This window comes from Sciurus carolinensis, chromosome 10, assembly GCF_902686445.1.
Source record: "Sciurus carolinensis chromosome 10, mSciCar1.2, whole genome shotgun sequence".
NCBI lineage: Eukaryota > Metazoa > Chordata > Mammalia > Rodentia > Sciuridae > Sciurus > Sciurus carolinensis.
In genome coordinates this window covers 139,338,470-139,364,431 of record NC_062222.1, presented here as the reverse complement: position 1 = coordinate 139,364,431, position 25,962 = coordinate 139,338,470, and the positions used below count along the sequence as shown (strand labels likewise).

The following is a 25,962-nucleotide window of genomic DNA, read 5'->3' as shown; positions in this document are numbered from 1 at the left end:
AGTGGATCTTGCACACTGCAGGACCCAGACGCACCCCCAAGAAACACGAGAACTGCCCACTGTCTTACTCAGAGCACACCCTCATGACGTCAAACCACTCTGAAGCACAGAGATGCCCCTGAGCATTCAGGACCATGGTTTGCCGCATGGAGAGCGGCTGGGACGAGAGAGGCACAGACCTCCAGAAGTTCCTTCCTTCAGTGTGACAGTGGTGCATGGGTGTGCATTTAATTGCAAAGTCCTAGCAGAGTGGGTGTTCACTGGAACACTGAGGAGGGCGGAGTCTTGGGTGGGGCTGGGAATACCAGGTTAGGGAACCAGGTGTTGCTGGACCCTCAGGATGATCTATGGCTCCCTCCTCCCTGCTGGCCCAGTTTCACAGAGGCAAAGGCCCTGACCTTCAGCCTGGATGTGGGCCTTGCTGACCTCTCCCTGGGAGCTGAGGAAGGAAAGGGGAAGGGCCTTCACTGTCCTAGACGCCAGCTTTTACCCAGCACCCCTTCATCACTGTCGACAGCCTCACCCCAAATCACTGAAGATGGAGGTCCAACAAATGCCTTCCACAAAATCCCATAGCACCATTAACCTCAAAGGCAGCAGGGGGACACCCCCCAAATGAGCACCCAGGGTAAATGGGCAAACAGAACATGGCATACGTGCATGACAGAATCATTCAGCCTCCAGAAGGAAGGAAATTTGGACCCGTGCCACAATGTGGACATGCCCTGAAAGCACTAAGTCAATGAGAGCAGGCACCAAGGAAAGACTCCTGTAGGACTCTACTCACAGGAGGCCCCTAGAGTGGGCAAAGCCAGGACAACAAGAATAGGAGCGTGGTTACCAGGAGTCGGGGAGGGGAACGGGGCCCAAGTTCAAGTTCAAAAGATGAAAGCATTCTGGAGAGAGCCAGTGGGAGTGGCTGTGCTCGGCTGCAGAGGCACAGTTAACATGGTCAGGATGGCAGGTTCTATGTCACGTGTGTTCTACCAGATCCAAAAAAACAAACATGATCAAGGCAGAGAAGGAAGAGGCCAGTGTGTGCAAGAAGGTTGGATCGGGGTGGTGTCCAGTGTAGAAGTCTGGGTGTCTGCACGCTAGAAACCACTGATGTATGCCTTTTCAGTGTGTGCACCCAGGGCCTTGCGCATGCTAGGCACGTGACCTGCCTCCGAGCCACACCCCAGCCCTGACACATACGCTGCAAAAGGGTGGAATTTATGGTATTTACACTACATATCAATAAAGACGTATTTTAAAAACTCATATTTAGATGTGGCAGCAATAAATTGAAAATGAAATTTAAAACATAATCCCATGTACAACAAGAAGATCAAAATACTTGGAATAAATTTAATGAAAGAAGTGTGAAGTTATATGCTGAAAACTAGAAAACATCACTGAAATAAATCAAAAGAGATGATTAAATGGAAAGTCATCTTGTGTTCATGGATTGTCAAGCTGGCAAGCTCCCCAAATTGATCTCCAGATCCCATGAATCACAATAAAAACATCGGCTGCCTTTTGTTTCCATGCAGAAATTGATAGGCTGATCCTAAAATTCATACTGAAATGCAAGGAGCCAGAAGAGCCAAAACAACCCTGAAGAAGAAAAAATAAGTGGGAGGACTCAGACTTACACCCGTGACTCGAAATCTGAAAAGCATCCTCAGTGATCAAGACTGTGACACAGGCCCTGCATACACAACTAGAGTCCAGAAAGAAGTCCATATGGACCTGTGCACTGACGCAGCTGATTTCCAGCAGAGGGGAGTGAGCAGTCTTCAATAAACACTGCTGGGAAACCAGACAGCCACGTGCCAAAGCCAGCAGTCCTATTCTTACCTTATCCCATATGCAAATGTGAACTCAATATGGAACAAACATAGGCTGGGCTGTAGCTCAGTGTACAGCACTTGCCTAGCATGTGTGTGGCACTGGGTTCCATCCTCAGCACCACATATAAATAAATTTAAAAAAAAAAAAGGTATTGTGTCCATCTGCAACTAAAAAAAAATTTTTAAATGGAACAAATACTTAAATCCAAGAGCTAAAACCACAGAGTTCTTAAAAGAAAACACAGGTGCACATCTTTGTAACCTTGGCTTAGGTTACAGTCTCTCAGAAATAACACCTAAAACAGCATCAAAAGAAAACACAGACACATTCACGAACATTAAAAACCTCTGTGCTTCATAGGACACTGTGGAGAAAGTACAAAAAGAAAAAACAGAATAGTTTTTGAAAATCGTGTGTCTAATAAAGTTAAGGAATAGTATCTGGAATGTGGAAATAACCCTTATAACTCAATGATAAAAATACAAAATAAACCTAGCTAACAACTGGAAAATGGATCCGAATACACATTTCTCCAAAGAAGGTATACAAGTGTACAAAAAACCTAAGAGAAGACGCTCAACATCATTTCGTTTGGGTAATGCAAATCAAGATGGCAATAAAATATCATTTTACATCCATTGAAATAATTGTTTCAAAACAACAAAACTAAAAACGAGTGTGGGTGAGGACAGGGAGGATGTGGAGAAGCCAGAAAGTGAAATGGCAGGCTCAGGTAGACGAGCAGGTAAACAGAACAAGGTACGTCCACAGGTGGGAGCGATCTTCAGCCACAGGAAGGAGCCAGATACTGACCATGCTACAACGTGGGTGAGCCTGGAAGACATCAGGCCAGTCACAAAAGCCACATACTACCCCAAACACCCAGGACAGGCCAACTGAGGGAGACAGAGAGTGGAGCGGGGCAGTCAGAGCCGAGGCGGCGGCGGGGCCTGGGGGGTGGGGGGCGGAGATGTCTACTGATGGCGTTGGGGCTTCCTTACAGGGTGACATTCTGGAATCTGAGGGTGGTGACAGTTGTGCACCCTTGTGACCTTTCCTATAGTCATAAACAAGGGATATCTCATAAGCCACACATCCATCAACAGTGAGCTGACTCTGCACATGAAGTCACATCTGTATGATGGACAGCTGAGAACACTGCAAATGTTAACATATTAAATGAAAAAGGTAGCACTTTTTAAAAAATTAGAAATATCATAAGTACATAGATGGGAAATTAGGAGATACACTCAACTATAAACATGAAGCCTCAGTATGACATTTCATTATTGAATAGCAGGCCTGCAGGCAGGTCATTATTTACCAAAACCTCTCCTGTGGTCAAGTATTACATTTCTGATCAAAAGACTAAATGCTGTTCCAAGAAGAGAGCAAAGTACCTGCCAGCAGCAGATGGCACCCTTGGGCCCATTTGTGGCAAGAGGTTCATTTCCCAGAAAAGGAAGAGGCTGCAGGGTCGACCCCAGGTAAGAAGTCTTTCTGGACAAGCATCCCGCTGCTGGCACCATACCCCACTGAAGAGCACTCTCCTGAGGCCCCCGCTGGACTGGTTTGAAGCCTGGCAGAAAAGTGAAGAAGTTGGATGGATGGACAGAAAGTGAGCCAAGGGGGGTGCTTACAGAGACTGGCCACAGACAGAAAAGCCAAGGAGGCCCTTACCATCAGGAGTCCTGCTGGGCTTCTAGGGCCAAGAGCAACCAAAGAACAGGATACGGAGGTAGAGCTGGGGATTTCACCTGGAGCCCCAGCCGAGTCCTGTCTGGGTCAGCACATTGCTGGGCCTCCTGCATAGGCATTTTTTGAGCATGGGGAGGCCCAGGAAGCTGCGTTTGGAAGGATGTTGACCTGCCTTGGAAGTTGCTGGACAGGGGAGAGGTGAGGTGAGACCCCTGGAGGGAATCAGACCCTCTGAAAGCCAAGTCCAGTGGAACACTGCATACATAAACCGGAGAGTGACAGGTGCCCCTCCAGTGAGGGCTCAAGACACAGAGAGCCAGTCATAGGAGGCAGAGGCTGAAGAGCAGGGCCCTGGCCCCTGCCAGGGGCTTCCTAAGCCTGGCCATAAAGTCCGCACTCTTGTCACTAGCACCAACCACTACCCTAGCACATCAGCATACCACCAGCATGCTCACAGATGCAGAACTCTCCAGCATCTCCGCAGCTTCTCAACTCTCCAGTGACTGCGGCTGGGTGCTCCTTCCTGCCACAGAAGGCAAGCGGATTCCCTGGTTCCACTGACTGTGAGACGTCATTCTTTGCTACAGAAATTCAGAGTGATTCTGAGCAGTCACACGAATACTACTGGTGCAGTCCAGTCCACGTCTTCAGCCATGGTCACAGTCAGGCCATGCCAGCAATGCAAACTTTCCAAAGTGCTTCCTGTGGACAGCGCACATAGAGGAGAAAAAAGTGAATTTATTGTGGCAGTAGAAAAATCTGAGGGAACCTGTGAACTCTTGGAAACTGGATATATCTGAATTCAGCAGATGAGGGCATTTTATTGAACCTAAAATTTCAATACCAATCACTTTTAAAAAGGAAGATGGTAAAAAGCCCAAGTGAATCAGGTGGTGAAGAATTTAGTAACTGAGTGTGTAGACAGAAAAAAGACTTTCATTATCTTGAACTTCTGAGAGCCTGTGAAATAAGAACGCCAACTTGGGAAAACAAAGAGCACGGTGAGATGTTCTGGTCACAACATCTGGGAACCCTTGAAGCTCTCTGCAAAGACCCAGCTAACAGGAAAGCAAGAACAACAAGAGACTGATGAGCTTCAAAAGCTGTGCTTGGTGGAGGAAATGGAAGCTTGGAAACAGCTGGTAGGCTGGCTGCTCCTTACAAGTCTTCCTTGCATGTGTCCACCCGTCCATCTATCCATTCATTCACCTTTCCATCCATTCATCCACCCATACATCCATATATCCATTCACACATACACACATTCATCCATTCAGTCACCCATCCATCCATCATCCATCTATCCATCAGCCATCAGTCATCATTTATCCATCCATCCAACCAATCGCTCCCCACTTGTCCTACAAACATAGACTAAGCACCAATTATGAGCCAGGAATTGCACAGTTGAGTCCTTAGGAGCTCAGGATTTGACAACAGAGCTAAATAGGCAAACAGTTAAGTATCACACAATATTGCGTAATGGAAGAGCCACAGATAAGGCATGTTATGAGGATTGGAAGAGGACCTCTTTGCTCAGGGTGGAGGAGTGCCTGGGGCACCAGGGGTGCTTCCTGGAGGGTCAGCATGAGGACAGCCTGAGTGGAGACCTGTGGAGCCCACTCTGGCAATGCTGGAAGGCAGCAGACAAGGGAAGGATTTGCCAGTGTCCCGAGGGGCCTGGACCCCACCCTGTTGGCCAGGGGTCCCCAAAGGATGCTCCATACTTTCCAAAATAGACTCTTGAGGAAACAGAGTGTGAATCATGGTGTGTGCTGCCCCTGTCTTAGAACCTCACCATCCAGAGTCCGCATGGAAGTGAGTGGACCGAGTACTCATGTGCTAGGCTAGGTGCTACACAGGACACATGCACTGGCAGAGTCCTGGCCACATGCCACGGGGGCCGAGGGGGCATTCAGTCAGCCTGGAAAACTGCTCGGAAGTAAGACTGTCTTCTGCCAGGGTAAGGGCTTGGAGACAATGAGAGGAAGGGTGGAGAGTGGGACAGGGCACAGAGGGGCCAGGCCAGCCTTGGGGGACAAGTTGGCAGAGACCTGACTGGTGAGGCCTAAGATGGGGGTGAGCATGGCCTTCCTGGGGAACTTGTGTGAAGGCCTTGCTCAGGGGGCCCCTGAGCCAGGGTGGACGCACCATCCAGGACACCTTTGGTCACAAGAGGAAAGTATCCAGAGCCCTGATCTGCCAACCTCAGCAAGATCTGGCTTTGCCTTCCTCTGTGAGTCCTGGGGTAGAGCAGGGTTAGGACACCTTCCAGGAGATACCCTGGAATCAGTGGCCAAAGTCACATTTGGAAATCAGCAGCAGGTGGACCCTGCTCATTGGTCAGTGCCCTTGAAGTCTAGCATGGTGAGGATTTGGCAGTGAGGTGTGTGCACAAGGAGGGCTGAATGGTGTCCCCTCCACCCAATCCATGCTTCAGTCACGGCCCGCAGTCCCTCAGATGGTGGCCTTATTTGGAAATAAGGTCCTGGCAGGTGTAATCAGTTCAGACGAGGCCGCACTGGAGCAGGTGGCCCTCATCCCCACGACTGGTGTCCTCGTGGAAGGGGAGCTTGGACAGACTCGCAGGCAGGGAGAACGTCCTGTGATGATGATGGCAGAGGTCAGGATGCTGGTTCTACGAGCCAAGGAGCCCCAAGGACACCGGAACCACCAAGAGCTGCAGGGGGGCCCGGGACAGAAGCTCCCTCACAGCCTCAGGGGAGCCGGCCCTGGACACCTGGTTGGGGACTTGCAGCCTCTGGGACGGTGAGACATCAACACTCTCAGCTGCCGGGTGTCAAGGTACTTTGTCATGGCAGCCGCATCCCTGGCCAGGGCGATGGCTGGCAGGCCGTTGTACTTCTGTCAGCCCAGATCTGCCCATTTCTTCTGAACAGACCATGTCTTCCTGCTTTGGTCCTCCCCAGCCACTCGTTGTCATTCTGGTGGCTCTAATGCATGACTCTGCTCCTAAGGAAGACTTCTCACAGCCATATGGTCAGCTGGCTGGTGGCCTGCCCAACACTCCCATCTTGCGATCCTCCTGGTAGATTCTAGCCAGAGTCAGGTGGCTTCTAAGTGTCATTCAGATTCTGGTGCATTCTCTTGGGGTGCCCTCCAGTGACCATGCTCCTCTGGCCCTCAGGGAAGTAGGCACAATCTGGGAACCCATCACAGGTGCCCCCCTTCCCCAAATCATCTGCAGGCAGGGACACTGCAAGTGCAGGAATATTAGCCTGCCACATCTGCTGCAGGACTAGGGTCCCACTACAAGGCTGCAGAGAGAGCCCGTTTGGCACCAACCTTGCTTCTCCCTGGGGATGGGTGTCACGAGATGCTCCTCCCTCCTATCCCCAGGCCAGCCTGCCTCTGTGTTAGTGAGACCTTGTGACTGTCAGATTGGGGACATCAGAAAGGCAACCAGTCAGAGGTGAGCATAGTCCTACCTTCATGGGGGTGAGCATCTGGCAGGCACTGGGCAGCCTGAATCCCTGGGACAGGGCGCATGGCCACTGAGGCTGGGCAGTGCTGAGCTCTGGACCTGTCATGACTATTTTGATCTCCCCTTGTTCCACAAGACACATGGGCAGAAATGACACCAGCTCCAGATGAGAAGACTGCCCACCCGACTCTGGATGTCAGCCTGCTGAGACCTGGCACAGAGAGCCCCTCACACCACACCTGGTCTGGGCTGTGGGAGCTGAGATGACCTCCAGGCACTTCCTGAGGCCACTTGGCATACTGGGATTTGTTATGCAGCATAACTAACTGATACAACAGGCAGATACTGAAATGGAGGAACTGAGTGGCAGCTAACATCCTGGGAAAGAACCCAGAGCAAAAGCAAAGCACTGTGCTGAAGAGAAGCCTGATTGGGGTGTAAGCCCCATCTCAGAGACTCCAGTGTGTGCAGACCCTTCCCCAGGGAATCTTGCTTATCTGTACAGGGCACCACAACAGACCCTAGGGCAGGAGGGAGTGTGGCCACCCCAGCACCTGTGACTGACACTCCATCAGCCTGAGGCCCCAGAAAGAGCCTAAGTGGACAGAACAATGGAGGGTCACCCAGGGCAGGATCACCGGCACCACACTGCACAGGTACTTTGAGTGGGGTTGGGGGATAAGGGCTGGTCTCAGAGCCACCCAACTGCCCAGCGGCTGGCAGAGGACCTTGTGGGGAGCATATATCTGTAGGACATGCCCCAAATAGCACAGGGATCTGGAACTTGTCAGTGGCAGTGACTGATCACAGGAGGCAAAGAAACAGGTGACACATTGAGTGGCAGCATTGAGAGGCCAGATGGCAAAGGGGCTTCCCACATGGGTCCAGCTGCCCTGATCCAGCCTGTGTCTCTTGCCCAGGTCAGATTCCACACGTCAGTGGCTGGACGTTTCCCATGCAGCACCCTCTGGCCTGTGCAGAGGATGGGAGGCAGCAAGTGCTCACAGCTGTTGGGAGACCCAGGCAGGTGACTTCCCCACTGCAGCAAGGCAGTAGGGCTGGTGGGGTCCTGGCATGCTGGGGGTGCCAGCGTGCTGGCAGCCCTGGTCAGGGCCTGCAGGTGAGGCAGCACAGGTGGACTGGGCTTTCATTATGATCTCAGCCCAGGCAAGCCTGTTCAGAGGCCTGACATGACACTCCCATAGAGCCCACCTGGCTCTATGCCCCCCAGGGCGGCCTAAGGAAAACTCGTGAAGCAGAATTTCTCCAGGTCTCAGAGGAACCCTGTACCCAGGCCCTGAGAGGCACGGTGCACCCTATACTGTCAGGGCTGCCCCAAGGAGATACAGCCCCTGCCAAGACCCCACAGGTCCAGGACAGAGAACCTTTCAAAACACAGATCAGAACTCAAATCCTCCATTCCTCATCTCTGTCAACCTCCCCTCCTGCTTTATCCCTTCACCTACTCCTCTCAGCCTTGCTTCTTGCTGTCACAGACAGGCTAGGCAGGCTGTGGCTACAGGGCCTTTGCACAGATGTTGCACGGATGTCACTGAGCCCAGAAGGCTCTTTGCCTGGATACTCACAGAAGCCCCCTAGTTCATCCGGGTTGTTCCTTGGTCTCACTGGAGAAGCCATCCCTGCCCTACCCCATGCCCAGCTCTTTTCCTGGCCCTACCCTACAGGACTGCTGCTCAGGCATCATCTCCCCATGCTCCCAGAGAAGCACTCCAATACCTCAGCACTCTGCAGCACCTGCCAGCTCCTTGCAGCCCAGTACGCCCTGGCCTTCTAACAGATACCTGCTGGGCAGGCAGTGGAGAACTTCCATGCAGTCTCTCCCCTCTGCAGCAGTGCTCAGTGATGACAGGGGTTAGGGAAAGAGCAACCTTCAGGACCTGCAGAGACACCAGTGCTCAGCAGGTCTCTCCTCTTGTCCTCTCCTGCGGTGCCATGAAGGTGGAGGCTCTCCACAGGGAGGAAGAGTAGAGTGGTAGGAGCACAGGACTCAGATACCATAGTGGGTTAAGTTTGGGGCACCCTCCAAAATATGATGTGTCCAAATCAAATCCCCAGAAATGGACTGTAAGCATTTTAGAAAAGGGTCTTTGCAGTTATACTGAGCAGAGGCTCTTGAGGTGAGACCATCTCGCACTTTCTCCCCAGGCCCTACGTCCAATAAGTATCCTGAGGAGAGGTGGAAGGGGAGATGCAGGGTTCAGGAGAGGCGGGGGGTCACAGGATGCAGCCACAGGAAAGGGGATGCCAGGAGCCACCGGCAGCTGGAAGAGGCTGGCTGGGTCCTCCCAAGAGCCCCAGCTGGAGCACTGCCCTGCCAGTACCTGACCTCAGAACTGTGAAGAATTCCAGTCACTTAAGCCTCCTGCTTGTGGGTATTTGGTTACAGCAGCCGCAGAACAGGAACCAGGAAGTGGAATCTGTAATCCAATCCCAGAAGCATCTTACCTGCTGCTGGGTGAGCCTGGGAGCCTGGTCAGATACTTGACCCAGAGACCTGCTCCCCAACCCAATGAATGGGCAGTCAAACAACTGTGTGACCAGACAAGGAAGATCCCTCCTGCATGGCACTGGGGCAGCACAGACGCAGACGCCAGGCCTCCAAGTAGGCCACACGCATGGCAGGGGAGGCAGGGCTGTGCCCACAGCGAGTGGAAACGATTCGCACCAATAGCACATGTCTTAAGTCTCTGATATTCAAAAGAAGGAGTCACATAATTATGGCCCAAATCACTTAAGGGGCTCTAAATCTGAGATCGATGTTTACAGTGCCTTGCAAAGTGTTTATACTTGCTGTATTCGTTCCACAGATGGAGCACTGAACAACTCCAAGGTGACTGTGAAGGGTGCTCTCATGCAGAGGCTGTGAACATCACAAGCACTCGAGGAAGGCACTGAGCAGAGGGGAGCCCTTGTCTGCTTGTCCTTGTCTTTTTTTTTTCTTTTGCAGTGCTGGGGACGGAACCCAAGCCTTGGACTTACAAGACAAGCACTCTACCAACTGAGCTATGTCCCCAGCCCACTATGTCCGTCTGTTTTAGGAAGGGCGTTTGCTACATTGTTTGCTACACAATCCTCCTGTCTCTGATGGATCCCCAAGTCCCCTCCCCAGTAGCTGGGGTCACAGGCATGCACAGGGGTCTTCACAGCTGGAAGGGCACACGAGGATGTGGAACATGTCAGGTGGACAGAAACAAGACTTGTTCCTATGATATGAGAGCGCATGTCCACAGGCTCCTGTAACCACAGGAACAGCCGAGGTCTCCGTCACATGCGTGCACATAAAACGGGGTGCTTGTTCACACCCCACCTATTACGGGACTCCTGGTGCCATGACACTGGTGGTGTTGCAGTCAGACAGTCCTGGACTTGGGTCCTGGCTCCACGCTGACCAGTCCTGTGAACTTGAGCAGATCACTCCATGACTCCCAGTCTCCGCTTCTTTCCTACAAAATTTGCAGAACTGTAGCTTGAACCCAGGGCCACTCTACCACTGAGCGGCATCCCCAGCCCTTTTAAAATTTTTATTTGGAGACAGGGTCTCACTAAGTCTCACTAAATTGCCCAGGCTGGCCCTACACTGGTGATCCTCCTGTTTCAGCCTCCCCAGTCCCTGGGATTATAGGTGTTCACCACTGTGCCTGGCTTTCCCATAAAACCTGAATGACGATACCACCTTGAAAGGTCAGTGGTCAAGGCTGTGTGCACAGCCCCAACTGCAGAGAATGACACGGGCCTGGAGAGTTAAAGAAAGGGAGCCAGAAGCCAACGTCCAGATAATGTTTGACAAGACATCACTGTGCACAGACCCACACTCAGGGGGTCCCCAGGGCACTCAGGTGAAGCCTCCCCTGGGCTCTCCCTCCCCGTGCTGCACGCCCAGGGCAGGCAAGCAACAAGGCTTGGGGGGGAAGGAGCAGTTCCTATTCCACAGGCCGAGGGAGTCAGAGGAATCACTGTGGACGGCGAATACCTACAGCGTGGTTTCAAGTCCCAAATGCAAAACAGAGACTGGGTTTGCAGGCAGCACAGCCATGAAAATTAGCCCGTTTCTCACCTCTAATTGCACAGTAGTAGTGCCAATGTCCCTAGAGACAAGCCACTCAGTGTCCCTTAGGCGTTTCACACTCACTCCCACCTGCTTCTGCTGAGGTCACAGACTCTGGTCCTGCCCAGACTCCTCGAGGGTGCCAAGGGTCCTGCCTGCAAGGTGAGTCCACTGAGGATGCAGAAGGGCCTGGCCTGGGACCAGAATCCCACAGTGCCAGCAAGGCCACTGGATGGGAGTCTCGGGAGTGGTGGGGACTCACAGGAAGAGGGGCAGTGAGGGCGGAGGGCCCTGGAGTCATTACTTCTGCAGTCCCAGGGCCTTGGTGTACTGCAGAACGAGAAGATGATGCCGTCCACCCAGGGTCCTCAGGGATGCCTGAGCACACACCACGGAGGGGTGGGCACTCAAGTCCCTCTGCTGGGAGGCCCTAGGCCTGCAATGGAGCTGAGGCACAGCCTCCCGAGAGGCGCGGGGGCTAACTGGAGGTGGGGGCCGTGGTTGCTGGACCAGCTCTCAGGGCCACAGACTGCCTCTACCTGCCACTGTCAGAGAGGTCAGCCCTCCAAAGGGCCAGGCAGGACAAGGATGTCAAGCTGCCCCAGCCCTGGAGTGGCCAAGTTCTGCCCCACGCTGGTTGCAGGCACACCCCTCCCCACGGTCTCCATTTTGAAACTGCCTGGGGCCTTGTGCACTAGGGTCAGCAGGCCATGGACCTGGGGACTGAGATCCTGGAAAGGTCTCCAGACCTGCCTGTGGTGTCCAGAAGGAGCACTCTGAGCAAGAGCCCCACCCAGATTTGGGAGTGACAGGCAGGCGGTGGAAGATGCAGCCAGCCCTTCTCCTCCAGGACACTTTCAGGTCCCGGAGAGACAGAGGAAGGTGCAAGCTTGAGGAGGGCAGAACAGAGGGCAGGCAGGCCCAAGGGCGCCCCATCCTTGCTGGGGCTATCGGCTGACAACCGAGAGAATGCAGGCCTGCATGGGCAGGGGACGCTGGCTCCACCAGAGCCGCCTGTCCCAGCCACAGGCCAACAGGCTGTGTGCCTGAGGGGTTCAGGTACAGGACCAGCCCAGGGAGGAAAGGTCGCCCACGCTGGTCTCCCTGAGGCTGCACTGCCCAGGCGCAGCTCTCCTTCAGGCATGGAAGGCCAAGTCTGCCAGCCCATAGGACTGGATGCAGTGGTGCCTGACTCCTGAGGTTTACCCTCCACGTTCCTATGACAACCCCTCCATGGCCACCCTAGTGGGTCCCGTCTGTCCACTAGTCCCTGTCAGTTATCAGTGAGTAAGTCTATGAAGCTGCTTGCTGATGGCCCCCAGGAGACATTCCCCAAAGCCAGGGTACAGCAGAGTCGGCAGGGCCACACCTTGTCCCCTGGGCCCAGAGCAGCTGTGATGCCCTCAGTTCACCAGCCGCCCAGGAAGCCAGCCCCCTCAGGCAGGCCTCACCCCTCCCCACTGCAGACCAGGGGTTGGGAAGGGCGTTGCCTTGGGTGCTCACCTGGTTCCTCACTTTCTCCCTAAAGCTAGGCACAAAGCTGCCCCCTCAGCCAAGGAGCTATGGGGAGCAGGGGGCTGTGGTCTGCTTCCTCTGGGTTCAGCCCTGCCTGCCCAAGATGCTGGGTTCGGAGACACAACTAGACCCAGGCTGACACTTGCTCAGCTCTTAAAAAGGCCCCACTGTGGGTTGGGGAGTAGGCTCAGTGGTAAAGTGCTTGCCTAGCATGTGTGAGGCCCCAGGTTCCACCCTAACATATCAGAACTTGATCTCACAGCATCACCTCCTAACTACCTTGCAGGGGTCCCATTCTAAAATTGGGAAAAGCAGATAAGCAGAAGTGCGTGCACATACACACACACACAGACTCGTGTGTACACATATGCATACACATGTGCACGTACACACATGCACTGCTGCCGCCCACCTCCATTCATGCCTTACAGACTCTCTGAGCTTTTGCTGCTTTTAAAAGCCTCCGAACATGGGAGAATATCTTTGCCACTCATACTTCAGATAGAGCACTAATTTCCAGAATATATAAAGAACTCAAAAAACTCTACATGAAGAATACAAATAACCCAATCAACAAATGGGCTAAGGATATGAACAGACGTTTCACAGAAGAAGATCTACAAGCAATCAACAAACATATGAAAAAATGTTCACCATCTTTAGTAATAAGAGAAATGCAAATCAAAACTACACTAAGATTCCATCTCACCCCAATTAGAATGGCGATTATCAAGAATACAAGCAACAATGGGTGTTGGCGAGGATGTGGGGAAAAAGGTACACTCATACATTGCTGGTGGGGCTGCAAATTAGTGCAGCCACTCTGGAAAGCAGTGTGGAGATTCCTTAGAAAACTTGGAATGGAACCACCATTTGACCCAGCTATCCCACTCCTTGGCCTATACCCAAAGGCCTTAAAATCAGCATACTACAGAGATACAGCCACATCAATGTTCATAGCTGCTCAATGCACAATAGCCAGATTGTGGAAGCAACCTAGATGTCCTTCAATTGATGAATGGATAAAGAAACTGTGGTATATATATATACAATGGAATATTACTCAGCTATAAAGAATAATAAAATTATGGCATTTGCAGGCAAATGGATGAAATTGGAGAATATCATACTAAGTGAGATAAGCCAATCTCAAAAAACCAAAAGTCGAATGATCTCGCTGATAAGCGGATGATGACACAAAATGGGGGGTGGGAGTGGGGGCAAGAATGGAGGAAGGAGGGACTGTATAGAGGGAAAAGAGGAGTGGGAGGGGTGGGGGGAGGGAAAAAAATAACAGAATGAATCAAATACCATTACCCTATGTAAATGTATGATTACACAAATGGTATGCTGTTACTCCATGTACAAACAGAAACAACATGTATCCCATTTGTTTACAATAAAAAATTAAATTAAAAAAAAAAAAGCCTCTGAACAGTAGCCTCTGTGGCAAGGGAACCTTGAAGTTGCAGGTGGACTTGCCTGAGGATGCGCACTGGTCTCCCTGTTCCACAGTCAGCAATTTAAACCTGTTTCCTCTTGCCTTGCCTGAGTGAAGATGGGAAGAAAGGCTCTGCTTTAGAGAAGTGGCCATTCAGACTGGGATTGCTGCCCAGAGCCTCCAGGAGCAGGAGGCCTCAGGCAGCAGGGCAGCCTGCTCAGCTCTCACCTCAATGGCCTCAGCTCAGAAGGAAGCCCCCTCCCCCTCCTGGCTCCCTGAGGAGCCAACTCTGACCACTGAGCTCCATTCCAGTGCAAACCCTCTGGCTTCTGCCCTGACCATGGATGATCAGAAAGTAGGGTGATGGGCAGGAAATGGTCTTGGTTCACATGGGCACTCCTGACAGAGAGCTGCTATGCCCCCCACTGAGCACTGCTGAGGGCCAGAACCAGGGGCTACAGCCCTTCTCTGGAGACCTGCAGGGAGAGAGGTCAGCTGGCTACACCAGGAGGCACAGCACAGCAAGCCTGACTCTGCCCAGTCCTGTTCTCCTGGAGATGCCCTCCAGCACTGCAGCCTCCCATACCCACAGAGGCCACCTGCCTACCTGAGGACATGGACCAGTCTGAGGGCCGCCATGTCTGTGCCCTCAGTGCTGGGGCTGGAACACTACCAGCATGCCCTGGGGTTGCACTGGGCTGAGGGGCAGCAGGTAGGTGGGGCTCCTCAGGCCACAGGGTGTAGGACTTGGGGGAGAAAACCAAGGATGTGAGAACCTGGACTTGATCTTGATGTCCCCAGCACCCAGGGTGTCCTCTGAGGTCCTGCTGCCCTTCAGCCCATGGGACCTCCCTTTCTCACTTGGCCGGAAGCTGTACATTTGCCCAACCAAGGTTCCTAGGTCACATCCAGGTTCCTGGAGCTGTGGTGCCACAGAACATGGGATGTGTAGGTGGACCCTGAGAACAGGTCCTGCAGACAGCCCAGAGGCTGCGGTCAGACATTTGGGTGAGCAGGGTGATCATGGGAACAACTGCTCGAAGGTGGCCATGGGACTCAACAACACCACAAAGGCAAAGCTCCCCACAAACTCGGCAGAGGCGGCACGTGTGACTGTACTGGTGGCTTGGTGTAGAAGGGAGGACCATCACAGCATGCAGGGAGGGCTAATAGCTCAAAGGAGCAAATAGGGGCCAGAAGCAGGAGAATGGAACCATCCAAAAGCAGGTGCTCTGTCTGGTCAGAGGATGCTGCAGGGATGAGGGAAGGCAAGAGTGGCCCAGGGACTGGATGGGAGGGCTGCATAGGTCCCTGAGGGCCTGAGGTGAAAAACAGGAAGACAGGGCGTCTGGGAGTGTTCTGGGCAGAGGTGCTGTGAGCACATCTGGGAGGAGGTCAGGAGGGGGTGGGGAATGAGGACCACACGATGCTGGGCAAATAAGTTCTGCTTATTATCTGAACTAGAAATGGATCACTGAGCAGATTCACAGCTAGGAAAGAAATTAGATTTGTAGTAAAAATGTTCCTCCAGAGAAAACTCTAAGCCCAGATGGTTTTGTTAGTAAATTCTGTGTAATATTTAAGGCCAAAGGAATGCCAGCTCTATAATATTCTTGCAGAAAACTGAAGGAGCAGGCAGGCCTCCCAACTCATTCTAGCATCCTGGCATCACCCTGCTAGCCAAGCCTGAAAAGAGCATTACAAGAAATGATAGTTACAGACCAGCATTCCTCACAAACAGATATGAAACTCTTAAAAAATTTTAACAAGTCAAAGCCAACACTATTTAAAAGGATACCTCATGACCAAGTATGGCTTACTTTAGGAATGCAAGGTTGGCTTAATGTCTGAATATCAATCAACAGGATTTATTGCATTAACAGACTAAAACAGAAAAGCTATATGACTGTCCCAAAAGATGCAGAAAAAGCATTTGAGAAAATTCCATGTCTATTCTTGATAAAAATTAACAGCAAACTAGGAATAGAAGAGAAATTTCCTTTTTATTTAGAAGGCAAAGGGCATCTATGAAAACTCTACAGCTCACATCTCACTTAGCAGTAGAGACTAACTGTTCAGGACCAAGGCAAACTTGTCTTGTGTTATCCCTTCTGTTGTCCAGGCCTTAGCAAATGCCACCACCTGGGCACCTCCCCTGACTGCTCTCCCTAAGGGAGCTGCACCACCTGGCACTCTCCATCTTAGGAACTGATTCTAATTTCTTCCAGGAGGAAGAGGCAGCAGCAGAAGGAGCAGGTCAGGATGAAGTAGAGACCTGGGAGCTGAGGGCAGGTTGGAGGGAAGGGTGAGAGTCACAGGCAAGGGTGCCTGAAGGTCAGCACAGGGTGAGATCTCAAGGGCTGGTGCACGTGACACTGTGCTCACCACTGCCCACACGGGCTGTGACTCAGCAGGAGGCCAATCAGCTAGAAGGGTGGCACCCCTCGCAGGACCCCCCTCACCTGGGCGCCTCCAATATGCCATGCTCCCCTCGGGGTCACACAGGATTGGCACCAACCCTGGTGGGGTTCCAGGACTTGAGGGTCACTGTGCTTGCTGAGGTTGTGTGGCTCATGTCAGTGAAGAGCTCGGGAGGGCCTTGAGCCCTCCCCACCAGCCTGTGCTCAGCACCTCAGCCTATCATCACACCTCGCCCTGTGTCAGCTCCAAAGCCTGTCACGCGTCAATGGTTGACTTTGTGACTGTCATTATGCCTCATCTCTTTCTCAGGAGCCTGATGCACTCCAAGACCTCGATTTTTAAGCTCTAAATCACTCGTTCTTGTTTGTCCTTCCAGGGGCATGTGGCTGGTGGCCTTGGCTCTTCTTTTGGCTGGAGACTGACTGTGACAGCCAGGCTGGCACCCGGCGCCTGGCCCCAGATGGCTCAGTGTGTACTGCCTCATGGGAGTGAGTGAGGGGCAGGACCTGTTGCCCTGGGTCCCATGGCCTTGGGGGCAAGGTCAGGTTGCCCAAGTTTCAGATGTCTCCCAGGGGGGTCCACTTCAGAGTTGGACCCCAGCAGCTCTCCTACCTGGAGGTGGCTTTTGTCCTTGGAGAACCCAGCCAGAGGGGACAAGGGAGCCAGGTGAGGCCAGAAATGACTCCCCTGTGCTCCAGGTCATTGTGCGGTCAGCTGGTCAGGAAGCACTGTCCTCACTGCTCCTGAGCCTGGACTTGCCTCTTCTTACCTCTGAAGGTACAGCTCAGGACTGACCACTGGGGCCCCCAGTGCCCCCAGTGCAGACTGGCTGCAGGCTCTTCTCTGCAGTGACCAGGGCACCCCAGGTGACTAAGCCAAGGTCCCTACCCTACAAGAGGGCAGAGTAACTCAGGGTCACAGGATGGACGGCAAGGTGCCCCCAGGAATAGAATCAAAAGCTGGAGCTAGAGCAGACCCACCACCTGTAATGGAGACAGCACTCACTGCCACGGACTCTGGCGGTGGGGACAGCACAGTCCAGGCGACAGTGAAGTCTGGCACTGTCAACATGAACACAGGAAAACTGGCCATAGGAAGATGGCGAGGAAAGCTCCCAAGGAAGGAGGCGAGGGGTGACAGGCGAGGGGTCCGGTGGCAACAGCAAGGGTAGCAGGCAGCGAGGTCCTGTGGAGCAGTGACTGCGGGAAGGAGGACGTGTGACCAGTGAAGCCCTCCTCATGCCATGCCCCTCGCCTCCTCCAGATGCCACAGGCTGCGGACCCTCACTGACTCCCTTTGCAGGCCCGTCCAAGGGCACCGCTTACCTGTCCCCACCTGCCCCATGTTGGTGTGAGGTGCAGAGGGCACGCCCTCCACTGAGCACCCCAGAGCCCAGGAAGCCCAGCCACTGCTCCACAGCAGACACCCCTGAGGTGGACCATGCCCGCCTCCAGGTTCCAGGACAGGGGTGCAGCTGGAGCACATCACCAGAGCCTCAGTCTCTGTGCTAAGCCCAGGACAGCCTGTGAGACTGCTGTGATCCCACCCAGAACACCAGAGCCCACTGTCGGGATGCTGCCAGGCCACCAGCCACAAGGCGCCGCTCAGACACCCTCAAGGACAGGCAGCCCAGGCTCTGAATGTGGCCTGAGCCTCGCCTCAGCCAGACGTCAGGGTGGCAGACGGTGGGGAAAGGAAACCGCAGAGAGGCCCGGGCAATGCAGCACAACCCTGCCCAGTGGACAGAGGAAGGGCAGGCAGGTCAGCGCTGCTGCCGGAAACTTTGCCAACTCCATTAGACAGAACAGAACTAGAGATGTTTTGTGAACCCAGACACATCAACAACAGAACCACGGAACAGGCTGGAGGAAGGGGCTGGGATGTGGCTCCGTGGTCGAGCGCTCACCCGGCTCACCCGGAGTTCCATACCCAGCTCCGCAAAAAACAGACTGGAGGAAGCCGTTCCTTGCAACACAGCAGAGGGGGGGCCTGCAGTTCAGTAAGAAAACGCAGAAGCCCAGCTGAAGGCAGGCAAGGGAGGCGGACCGTCACTCCTGAAGAGCGGCAGAAAGCACAAGTGCCCAGGTCACCAGTAACCAGAGGAGAGCAAATCCAACACCAGAGGTCTCACTCTGGCCCGTCAAGCTGGGAAATAAGGTGGTCAGTGTTGGCTCCGGGCACACACCACTACAGTGGGATCAGCAATCCTCTGGAAAGTTCCACACCCTGCTGTGGTGGGTTCTCAAGAAATCAATCACTCACAGGCCAACGTAACACAATGTAACACAACGTAACCTTTTCTTAGGTGGCAACCAGAATAAATCAGCATGTACTTCCGGACCTAGTAACAATCTATTGCAGTCGTATTTTCAAAAAACTTTGTGAAGGAATCATTAAAACATCATTTTCAGTGAAAAAATAAATAAAACCAACTTGCTTGTAAGATGGGATAATTTTTTTATTTCCTTTTTATATTTTCCATAATTTCTACAATGAGCTAGGACCACATTTATGGTAAAAAAAAAAAAAGAGGGAGCCAGTGTTATCTTGATAGAACAGAGTTCTGCATGTGCACGTAGAGGGCAGGAGATGGCATGAGTCATCTAACAAGGAACAGACAGAGCTGGCTCCGGGAATGCTCTGGATCAATGAAGTGAGGCTACATGGGGGGACCGGTTTTCAAAAACATGTCAGTGTTTCCAAAACAGGTTAATCTGTGACCACTGAAAAGGTAGGGAAGAAGCTGGTGGAAGCAGAGAGGTGAAGGACATCCTATCAGCAGGGCCAGTGCAGCAGTGTCCATGAGGACCATGTCCTACCACTCTGGCAACAGCACTGGGGGACAGCTTGGGCTATGGGGAACACCCCAGAGAGGGGCTTCTCCTGTCTGGGGCCTCACTCCCAGACTCAAGCAGGTCCATCTCCTGGCTGTGTTTGTCCCCCTGGCTGGACAGTCCTGGTCTTCCACCTGGACACCATCTTCCACCTGACTAGAACCCACAATGCTGGGGTCCAGGGCATTTGGCGTTGCAGGTAGGTCTGGAGCCACAGCTCCGTGTGTCTCCTTCACGTGTAGTACACGAAGGCCAGGCTCACTCACACACAGCACCAGAAGCCTGTGAGCGCAGGTCCTATCTTCTGCCCCCATCCCAGCCTTCCTGCCACACCTCAGGGGCTGCAGAGGCATGTGCTGGACAAGTAGGTCTCGGTCAAATCCAGACCACAGTGGGACAGACCAAGATGCAAGCAGAGGCAGAGGTGATCAGCACCTTCCAGGCATGGAGCTGAGGCAGCTGCGAGATGGGGGAAACCACAGCACGGCCTGGGGGCTGCACCAGCCAGTCCCACGGCCCGTCCCATGGCTCACTGCTTGCCTTTCAGTGGCCTCTGTCTACACGAGCTGGCTGCTCAGGTCTTCTTGCTTGTCAGCTCTGTGTGGGGTGAGGACAGGCCATGTCCATCTGATTCCTCCATGAGTCTCCAGCGCTGGCTCAGCCTCCAGGAGTGTGCTCAGGACAGTGGGAACGGTGAGTGAGGGGATGACCCCTGCAGTCCTGCCATGGACGCCTCAGGTGTGACCTGCAGCTGTGGCCACTTCCAACACGGTGCTGGGCCCTGGGCCCTGGGCCCTGCTGACCAAGGCCCTGAGCCAAATGCAGGGTTGTCCTGACCACCTGGCCACCTTCCCTGTGCTTGGTCCTTGGACCCTCTGCGCCTCTGGAAATGCTTCAGGAAGGCAGGACTCCTCCTGAGCCAGCTGTGGGTCTTCCCCCCTTTCTGGGGTGGAGCGTCTGGATGAGTGCTGAGCCAAATGGGCTGGGATGTGAAGGCGTGCAGCCGCAGGCGAGCAGAGTCTGGCGGAGGTGTCCACTAGCTGTCACCCAGGCAAACGGCAAAGGACAGCCCCAAACCAAAAGTCCTCCTCTTCTATGGCTTCAATTCAACCGTGCGGAAGAGCAATTCACTCACCTGGGGAGAAGCCGTGAAATCAAGTGGCCCACTGACATGGTCGCCCCTCAAAAAGGTCTCTTAGAACCAGGAGAAGATGTAGCACCATGCCTTCTTGTGGCCCTTCCACCACTGCTGAGTGAAAGTCTGGACACAGCCCACAGTGGACACCAGGCCCAAGTGAGTGTACCCTGGCCCTGCCACCTGGGGGCCTGTCCCTATGAAGGAAAGCAGGACTTGTCCAGAAGCGGCATGGAGAGTGAACTGGGAGGCCAGGCACAGATGTGAGCGCTGGGAGTGGGAGGCCCTGTGCCAAAGAGCAGGAGCGTGCGTGCCTGTCTGCATCTGCCTTACCTTTCACTGTACTGAAAAATAAACTACAAGAACTTAAAACTGTTAGGAGCATGGGAGAATAAAGTCTCTTCAGACAGACTTCTCTTGGTATATCTTACTTCAGAGATTTGTCTGAGGGCCACACAAATATTTTACATAATTATAAAATTGAATTCGATATAAGTGGCAACCTAAGCTGGGTGCACTGGTACACATCGGTAACCCCAGCTACTTGGAAGTTTAAGGCCAGCCTCAGCAACTTAGTGAGAACCTATCTCAAAATAAAAAATATATAAAGGGCTGGGGTGTAGCTGGCTAGCAGAGTGCTTGCCTAGTATGAATAAGGCCCTGGGCTTGAGCCCAGGAAACGCCCTCCCAAAAGAAATAAGCATATACAGACATATCCAAGGGAACATGAAGTTCACCTGCTGTGAGTGAAATCAGTGGCATACCCACTAAGACAGGGGTAATTCCAAGTGACTTTAAAGCAATCGGGTGATTATATGATCTAATAGGTCATGGCCTAAGGACAAAAAAAAAAAATACTTAAACACAGACAGTAACAAGTGTTGGCAAGGGCATGGAGAAACTAAACCACAGCGACTTTGGAAAGCAGTTGGACAGTTCCACCCCAGATACCCAAGGAGCAAAGACGTCCACGAGAAACTTGTGCACAAATTATCAGCTTAGTACCACTCACGGTGGAAAGTGGAAAAGGCACGGCCTGTACCATGAGCAGGTAAGTGAAGGTGGCCATCCTAGCAGTGGACACTGCTCAGCCAGGAAAAAGAGCCATTGGTTTAGGTTGCAACATGGGTGAACCTTGACACCATCGTGACTCCACCAATAATGCCCAGAAGGGCAATCTGCAGAGGCAGGGAGCAGACTAGAGGTTTCCAGGGGCTGGGGCTATGTGGAAGCAGCTACTGCTGCCCAGGACCCAGGCTAGCCCCACAGCAGTGGGAGAGGGAAGGACTGTGCAGTGGGGCCGAGGCCTGGGAGCTGGCAGACACAGGATCCTGGTCAGCTCTGTGCACATGGCATGGGGACGCACTGTGTGCAGCCAGGGAAGGTGAGGTACAGGAAGAAGACACCTCCGCCTGGCCCCAAACCCCTCCCCTGGTGTAGGTGATGGCAAAACCAGACCTGGTTATGAAATGAAATCACAAAAGCATTGTGGTGAGAGACCAGAGCCTGGGGAAGGGTCAGTGCCCTCGCCTCCCAGCCTTTCTCCAGGAAGCCTCGTCCACCATGGCCCCTACCTTCTGCATTGTCAGTAACTGCTTCCTCCTGAAATGTAACAGATGCCTGTGAACAGAGCCACTCTTTCTTATGAGTTCTGTGAGCAGCTCTATGTAGAGACCCTGCACGGGCCTTCAGCCGTGTAGATGAGAAATTTTCTTTTAAAAAGAGGAAAAATCCCCAATGATAGGATGGGTCTAAGATGACATCAAACAACCTGTGAATATTGTGAGAAACTGTGGCTCAGGGCTCAGAATTTGGAGTTTTTGTTTTCCTCTGGGCCCTAGGCATAAAGTACTCTCCCAGGGCTGCTCGCTGCTTCTCAGCCAGTCTGCCTCCCCCAGACCCGCTCGCTGTCTGTCACACAAGGCTGCTCCCTGCCCTGGCCTCGCCTGGCCCCATCCTGCAGCTGGCCCTCTGCTGTCCTCCTGGCCTCCAGGTGGTGCCTCTCCTCTCCTTGTCTTCTGCTGCTGGCTTTACTGGTGGGTCCCCATGAGGCAGGGTCCTGGTAAGACGGCCTCTTATACCGAGGACAGCATGCCGTGCGTGAACCAGCCCCGGGCCCACACCTCGGTCTCCCTTCTACCCCAGCACTGGGAGAAGCGGGCGGCCTTGCCCAGTGACGCTCTAGAATCTGCCTTGTTCAGCACAGACTTGGGGAGGCGCCAGGGAAGAGCAGCCTGGGGTCTAAGTAAGTGCACACTGCAGGATCCTGCAGACCCCAGCCCACCCCAGCAGCACCCAGCCTCCTGCCCTGCAGGGAGAGGGGAGAGCCCAACCTCCCCCTCCATGGGGAGTGGAAGACAAAGCCCAGGAAGGCTGGGCCCTGGGAATGTTGCCACTTGGTCAGCAAAGGGAGGGGGACAGTGTACCCAGGCACAGTCGACAGCAATGGGCAAAGCGTAAGTGTTGCAGTGCTCACCACTGCCCAGTCCACCCACTCACGCATCACACTAGGATGGAGATGGACCATGGTGGCAAAAGAGGGTGGACCCAGGGCTTGGCACTGGGCCCGCATCATCTGAAAGACACCTGGAACATCAGGGTCAAGCCTGGGGGATCACCCCTGGCTGCTTTTAGCCACCTGTCGGTACCTCCAGGGCCAGCTACTCCCTAACCCTCACACAGCCACACGCCTGGACCTGGACCAGCTCCTACCAATGGCCTCCAGGTTCTGGTGGGAAATACTTGAGGCTTTGGCAAGCCGGCAGCATGCGGTGCTCCCAATGCTGGGGACACGTCTGGTCCTAGAGCAGAGCCAGCCCTTACCTGGAGCCTGGAGGGTACTGGGGTTGCACTTGGGTCCCATCTGCAGGTGGACTCTCCCTCCCGGGCACAGAGGGCTTCCAGGGATCCTGCTCTCTGGTCTCAGTCTCCTGCTGGCCTGCCTCCTCGCCCTCTGTGGGCAGCCTGCTTGGCGAGTCCTCCTGGGGACCTGAGGTGTGCGCCAGGCACTTGCTGGAAGCAGAGGCTTTGGCCTCCTGCCTGTCAGAGGCATCTTCTGTGAGCAGAGTGGCTTCAGGGGCAGGCAGGGCCCCGTCCAGTCTCTCAGGGCCCTTGTCACTGGCCTTGGCTAGGCCTGTGGCAGGGTAGGAGGCGCTGATGACACTTCCTGGGCTACACTTCTCCCGCAGGTGCTCCACTGCGTCCTCCCGGCCGTCCCCGCAGGTCCCACAGCACACGCAGGAATGGAGGAGGCAGTTGGTGGCCGCAGCACTGAGTTTGTGGGAGCTGTCCCCGGCCCCCTGGGCCTCTGACTCCAGTGAGGAAAGGCCATGGCCTGAAACTTCCTGGGCAGCCACTGCAGAGTCCAGGGAGGAGGGTGACTTGGGGTTGAAGATGACAGTGGCCGAGAGCTTCATGCCCCCTGTCCGGCAGGCGATCATCTCGGCCGTCTCAGCATCTTCTGCACTGGCATCCCAGCCATCCAGGTACCGCTGCGAGTCCAGGCAGCTGCAGGAGGTAGAGCCTGGCAGGGCGGCTGGCCGCCATGGGTCCTCCTGGTTGTTATTGCTCCAGTCCTCCTCCTTCACCACAGCAAGCTCGCCCATGCCCTCCTCCACGCTCTGCCCACCCTGCTCTCTCTCCTGGGGGCCTGTCCCAGCACCACCCACCCACCCAAACGGGCCACCTGGCGACTCTGGCCTGGCGGGGGCCTCGGCCACGTCCACATCGTCCATGAAGAACACCCGCTCCTCCTCATCGCTGGCCGACTTGAGCCGTGCCCGGCCTGGAGAGGCCTCCCCTCGGGGGCTGCCCTCCACCCCCGGCCTGTGTGCAGGGGACTGGCAGGTGCTGGGTGGTGACAGCAGAGACGACATCTCGTCCCCGGCCCGGTGGACCATGCGGCTGAGCTCCTCCAGCTCCTGGTCGTCGTACTGCATGGAGCAGGCCAGCTCCGCCTCTGGGTCCGTGGCCTTGGCTGAGAGGGATTCCTCGGGGGGAAGAGACGCGGGAAAGGCGGGTGCCAGGGCAGTGGGCGGCTGGGCGTCTGCCCGGATGGGGAGCTCCACGTCCTGGCAGACGCAGAGGCTCCGCTCCAACGTGTGCAGCTCCTCCTCTGTCAGCGCCTGCAGCAAATCCCTAGGGCGAGAAGAAACCAGCGTGAGGCCAGCTCCAGATGCCCCCCGCGCCTTGGCCTGCCCCTCACTGGAGCCAGGCAGCCACGGTCTGCATGGACTCCCGAGGCACCCCAGGGAACCCGTGTCCGGGCTCTCCTCCATGCCGCAGGCCAGGAGCACCCACTCTGGTTCAAGGATGGTTTCTTAAAAACGAGACTCTGAGACCTCTTGATGGCCACAGGAAAGCCCTGATTCTTGGGATGTGCTGACTGCTTTAATAAAAACTTCAAGGAGTGAAAAAACGTGTGGGCTTATATGTGAATTTTCACACTCTTGTTCAACAAATGTTACCCAGCTCCAGCCACATGCCAGGCAGTGGGCACTGAGGTAGGCAGGGAGAGGTGGGTATGGTCCCTGCCCTCGTGGGGTCCCCTCCAGGTGTGTGAGGCAGATAACGAACAACTCTCTGTGCAGCGACTGGATTGCAGTCATGACAAGATCAAGTGGAAATGCATCACTCAAGCCCGGAAAGCTTCCAGGAGGAAGGAACACTGATGCTGGTACCCACAGCTGCAGTCAACCTGGCAGCAACGAAGGGGGAGCCGGGGCAGGGCCTGCAGGCTGGTGGGCGTCACTTCCTGCCAGAGAAGTTCAGGCCACATCTGAGGTGAGCCCCCATGGACAGTACCCACGGGCAAGAACGCCATGGACGATGCTCAGAACTGTGCAGCTCGCCAGGTTGACTGACGAGAAGACGCTCAGATCAGAAGTAAGACACCAGCCAGGCCCCTAGGTCCCCACAGCCACCCCCACAGTGCCAACTCCAACTGCATGCAGAGGGGGCTCACCTATTTCCACTCTGGAGAAATGGGGGCCACAGCAGACACCCCTGGTGGCAGGACTAGCTTGCTGAGGTTCATGATGAATCATCAGACAAAATACAGGGAGCCAGTTAAAGTGAATGTCCAACGAACAACATATGCTTTCAAGTGTAAGTATGAAGGGGTGTTTTGGGTACACTTACACTAAAAACCCTTCATAATTACACTAAGGAAGTTTTTATTGTTCGTCGGACATGCACTTTAACTGGGTGTTATGCTTTTAGTGCCCTGTGGATCTGGAAGACCACACCGTGAGGCACCTTGCTGTGGACATCAGATGTGCTCTTCTTTTTTAAGAGCAGTGCTGGGGATGGAACCCAGGGTCTTAGCATGCTGGGTCCTCGCTGCGTCCCACCTCGCTGCGTCCCAGTCCGTGGGCAGTACGTGCTCAGGGCTCCGAGGTCTCTGCTCTGTGAATAAACCTCTATCTGTCTGTCTGTTTACTTCCCTGACTGTGTGGGTGGGTTCTGGCTGCTGCCACTGAGCACCTCTCCTGGGAAACATGCATGTGTACTCCCCAGGGTCCACACAGGAGGGGGACACCTGGACATCTGGGACCACAGCACGCCCACAGC

The 25,962-nt window shown here is 54.1% G+C and overlaps 1 protein-coding gene across 4 annotated transcripts in view; it reads right to left on the bottom strand.

Annotated features, from left to right (window-relative positions):
* The window catches only part of Zfyve28 (zinc finger FYVE-type containing 28), a 114,728-nt gene that overhangs the window by 6,870 nt on the left and 81,896 nt on the right, over positions 1-25,962 (bottom strand). For 3 of the 4 annotated variants that reach the window (XM_047567151.1, XM_047567153.1, XM_047567152.1), the window contains exon 8: positions 23,215-24,528. In XM_047567151.1, coding sequence (XP_047423107.1) covers positions 23,215-24,528 — 1,314 coding nt within the window. Of the gene's footprint in view, positions 1-18,946; positions 20,392-23,214; positions 24,529-25,962 lie in introns of those variants that run through there. The other variant, XM_047567154.1, reaches the window with a different exon arrangement.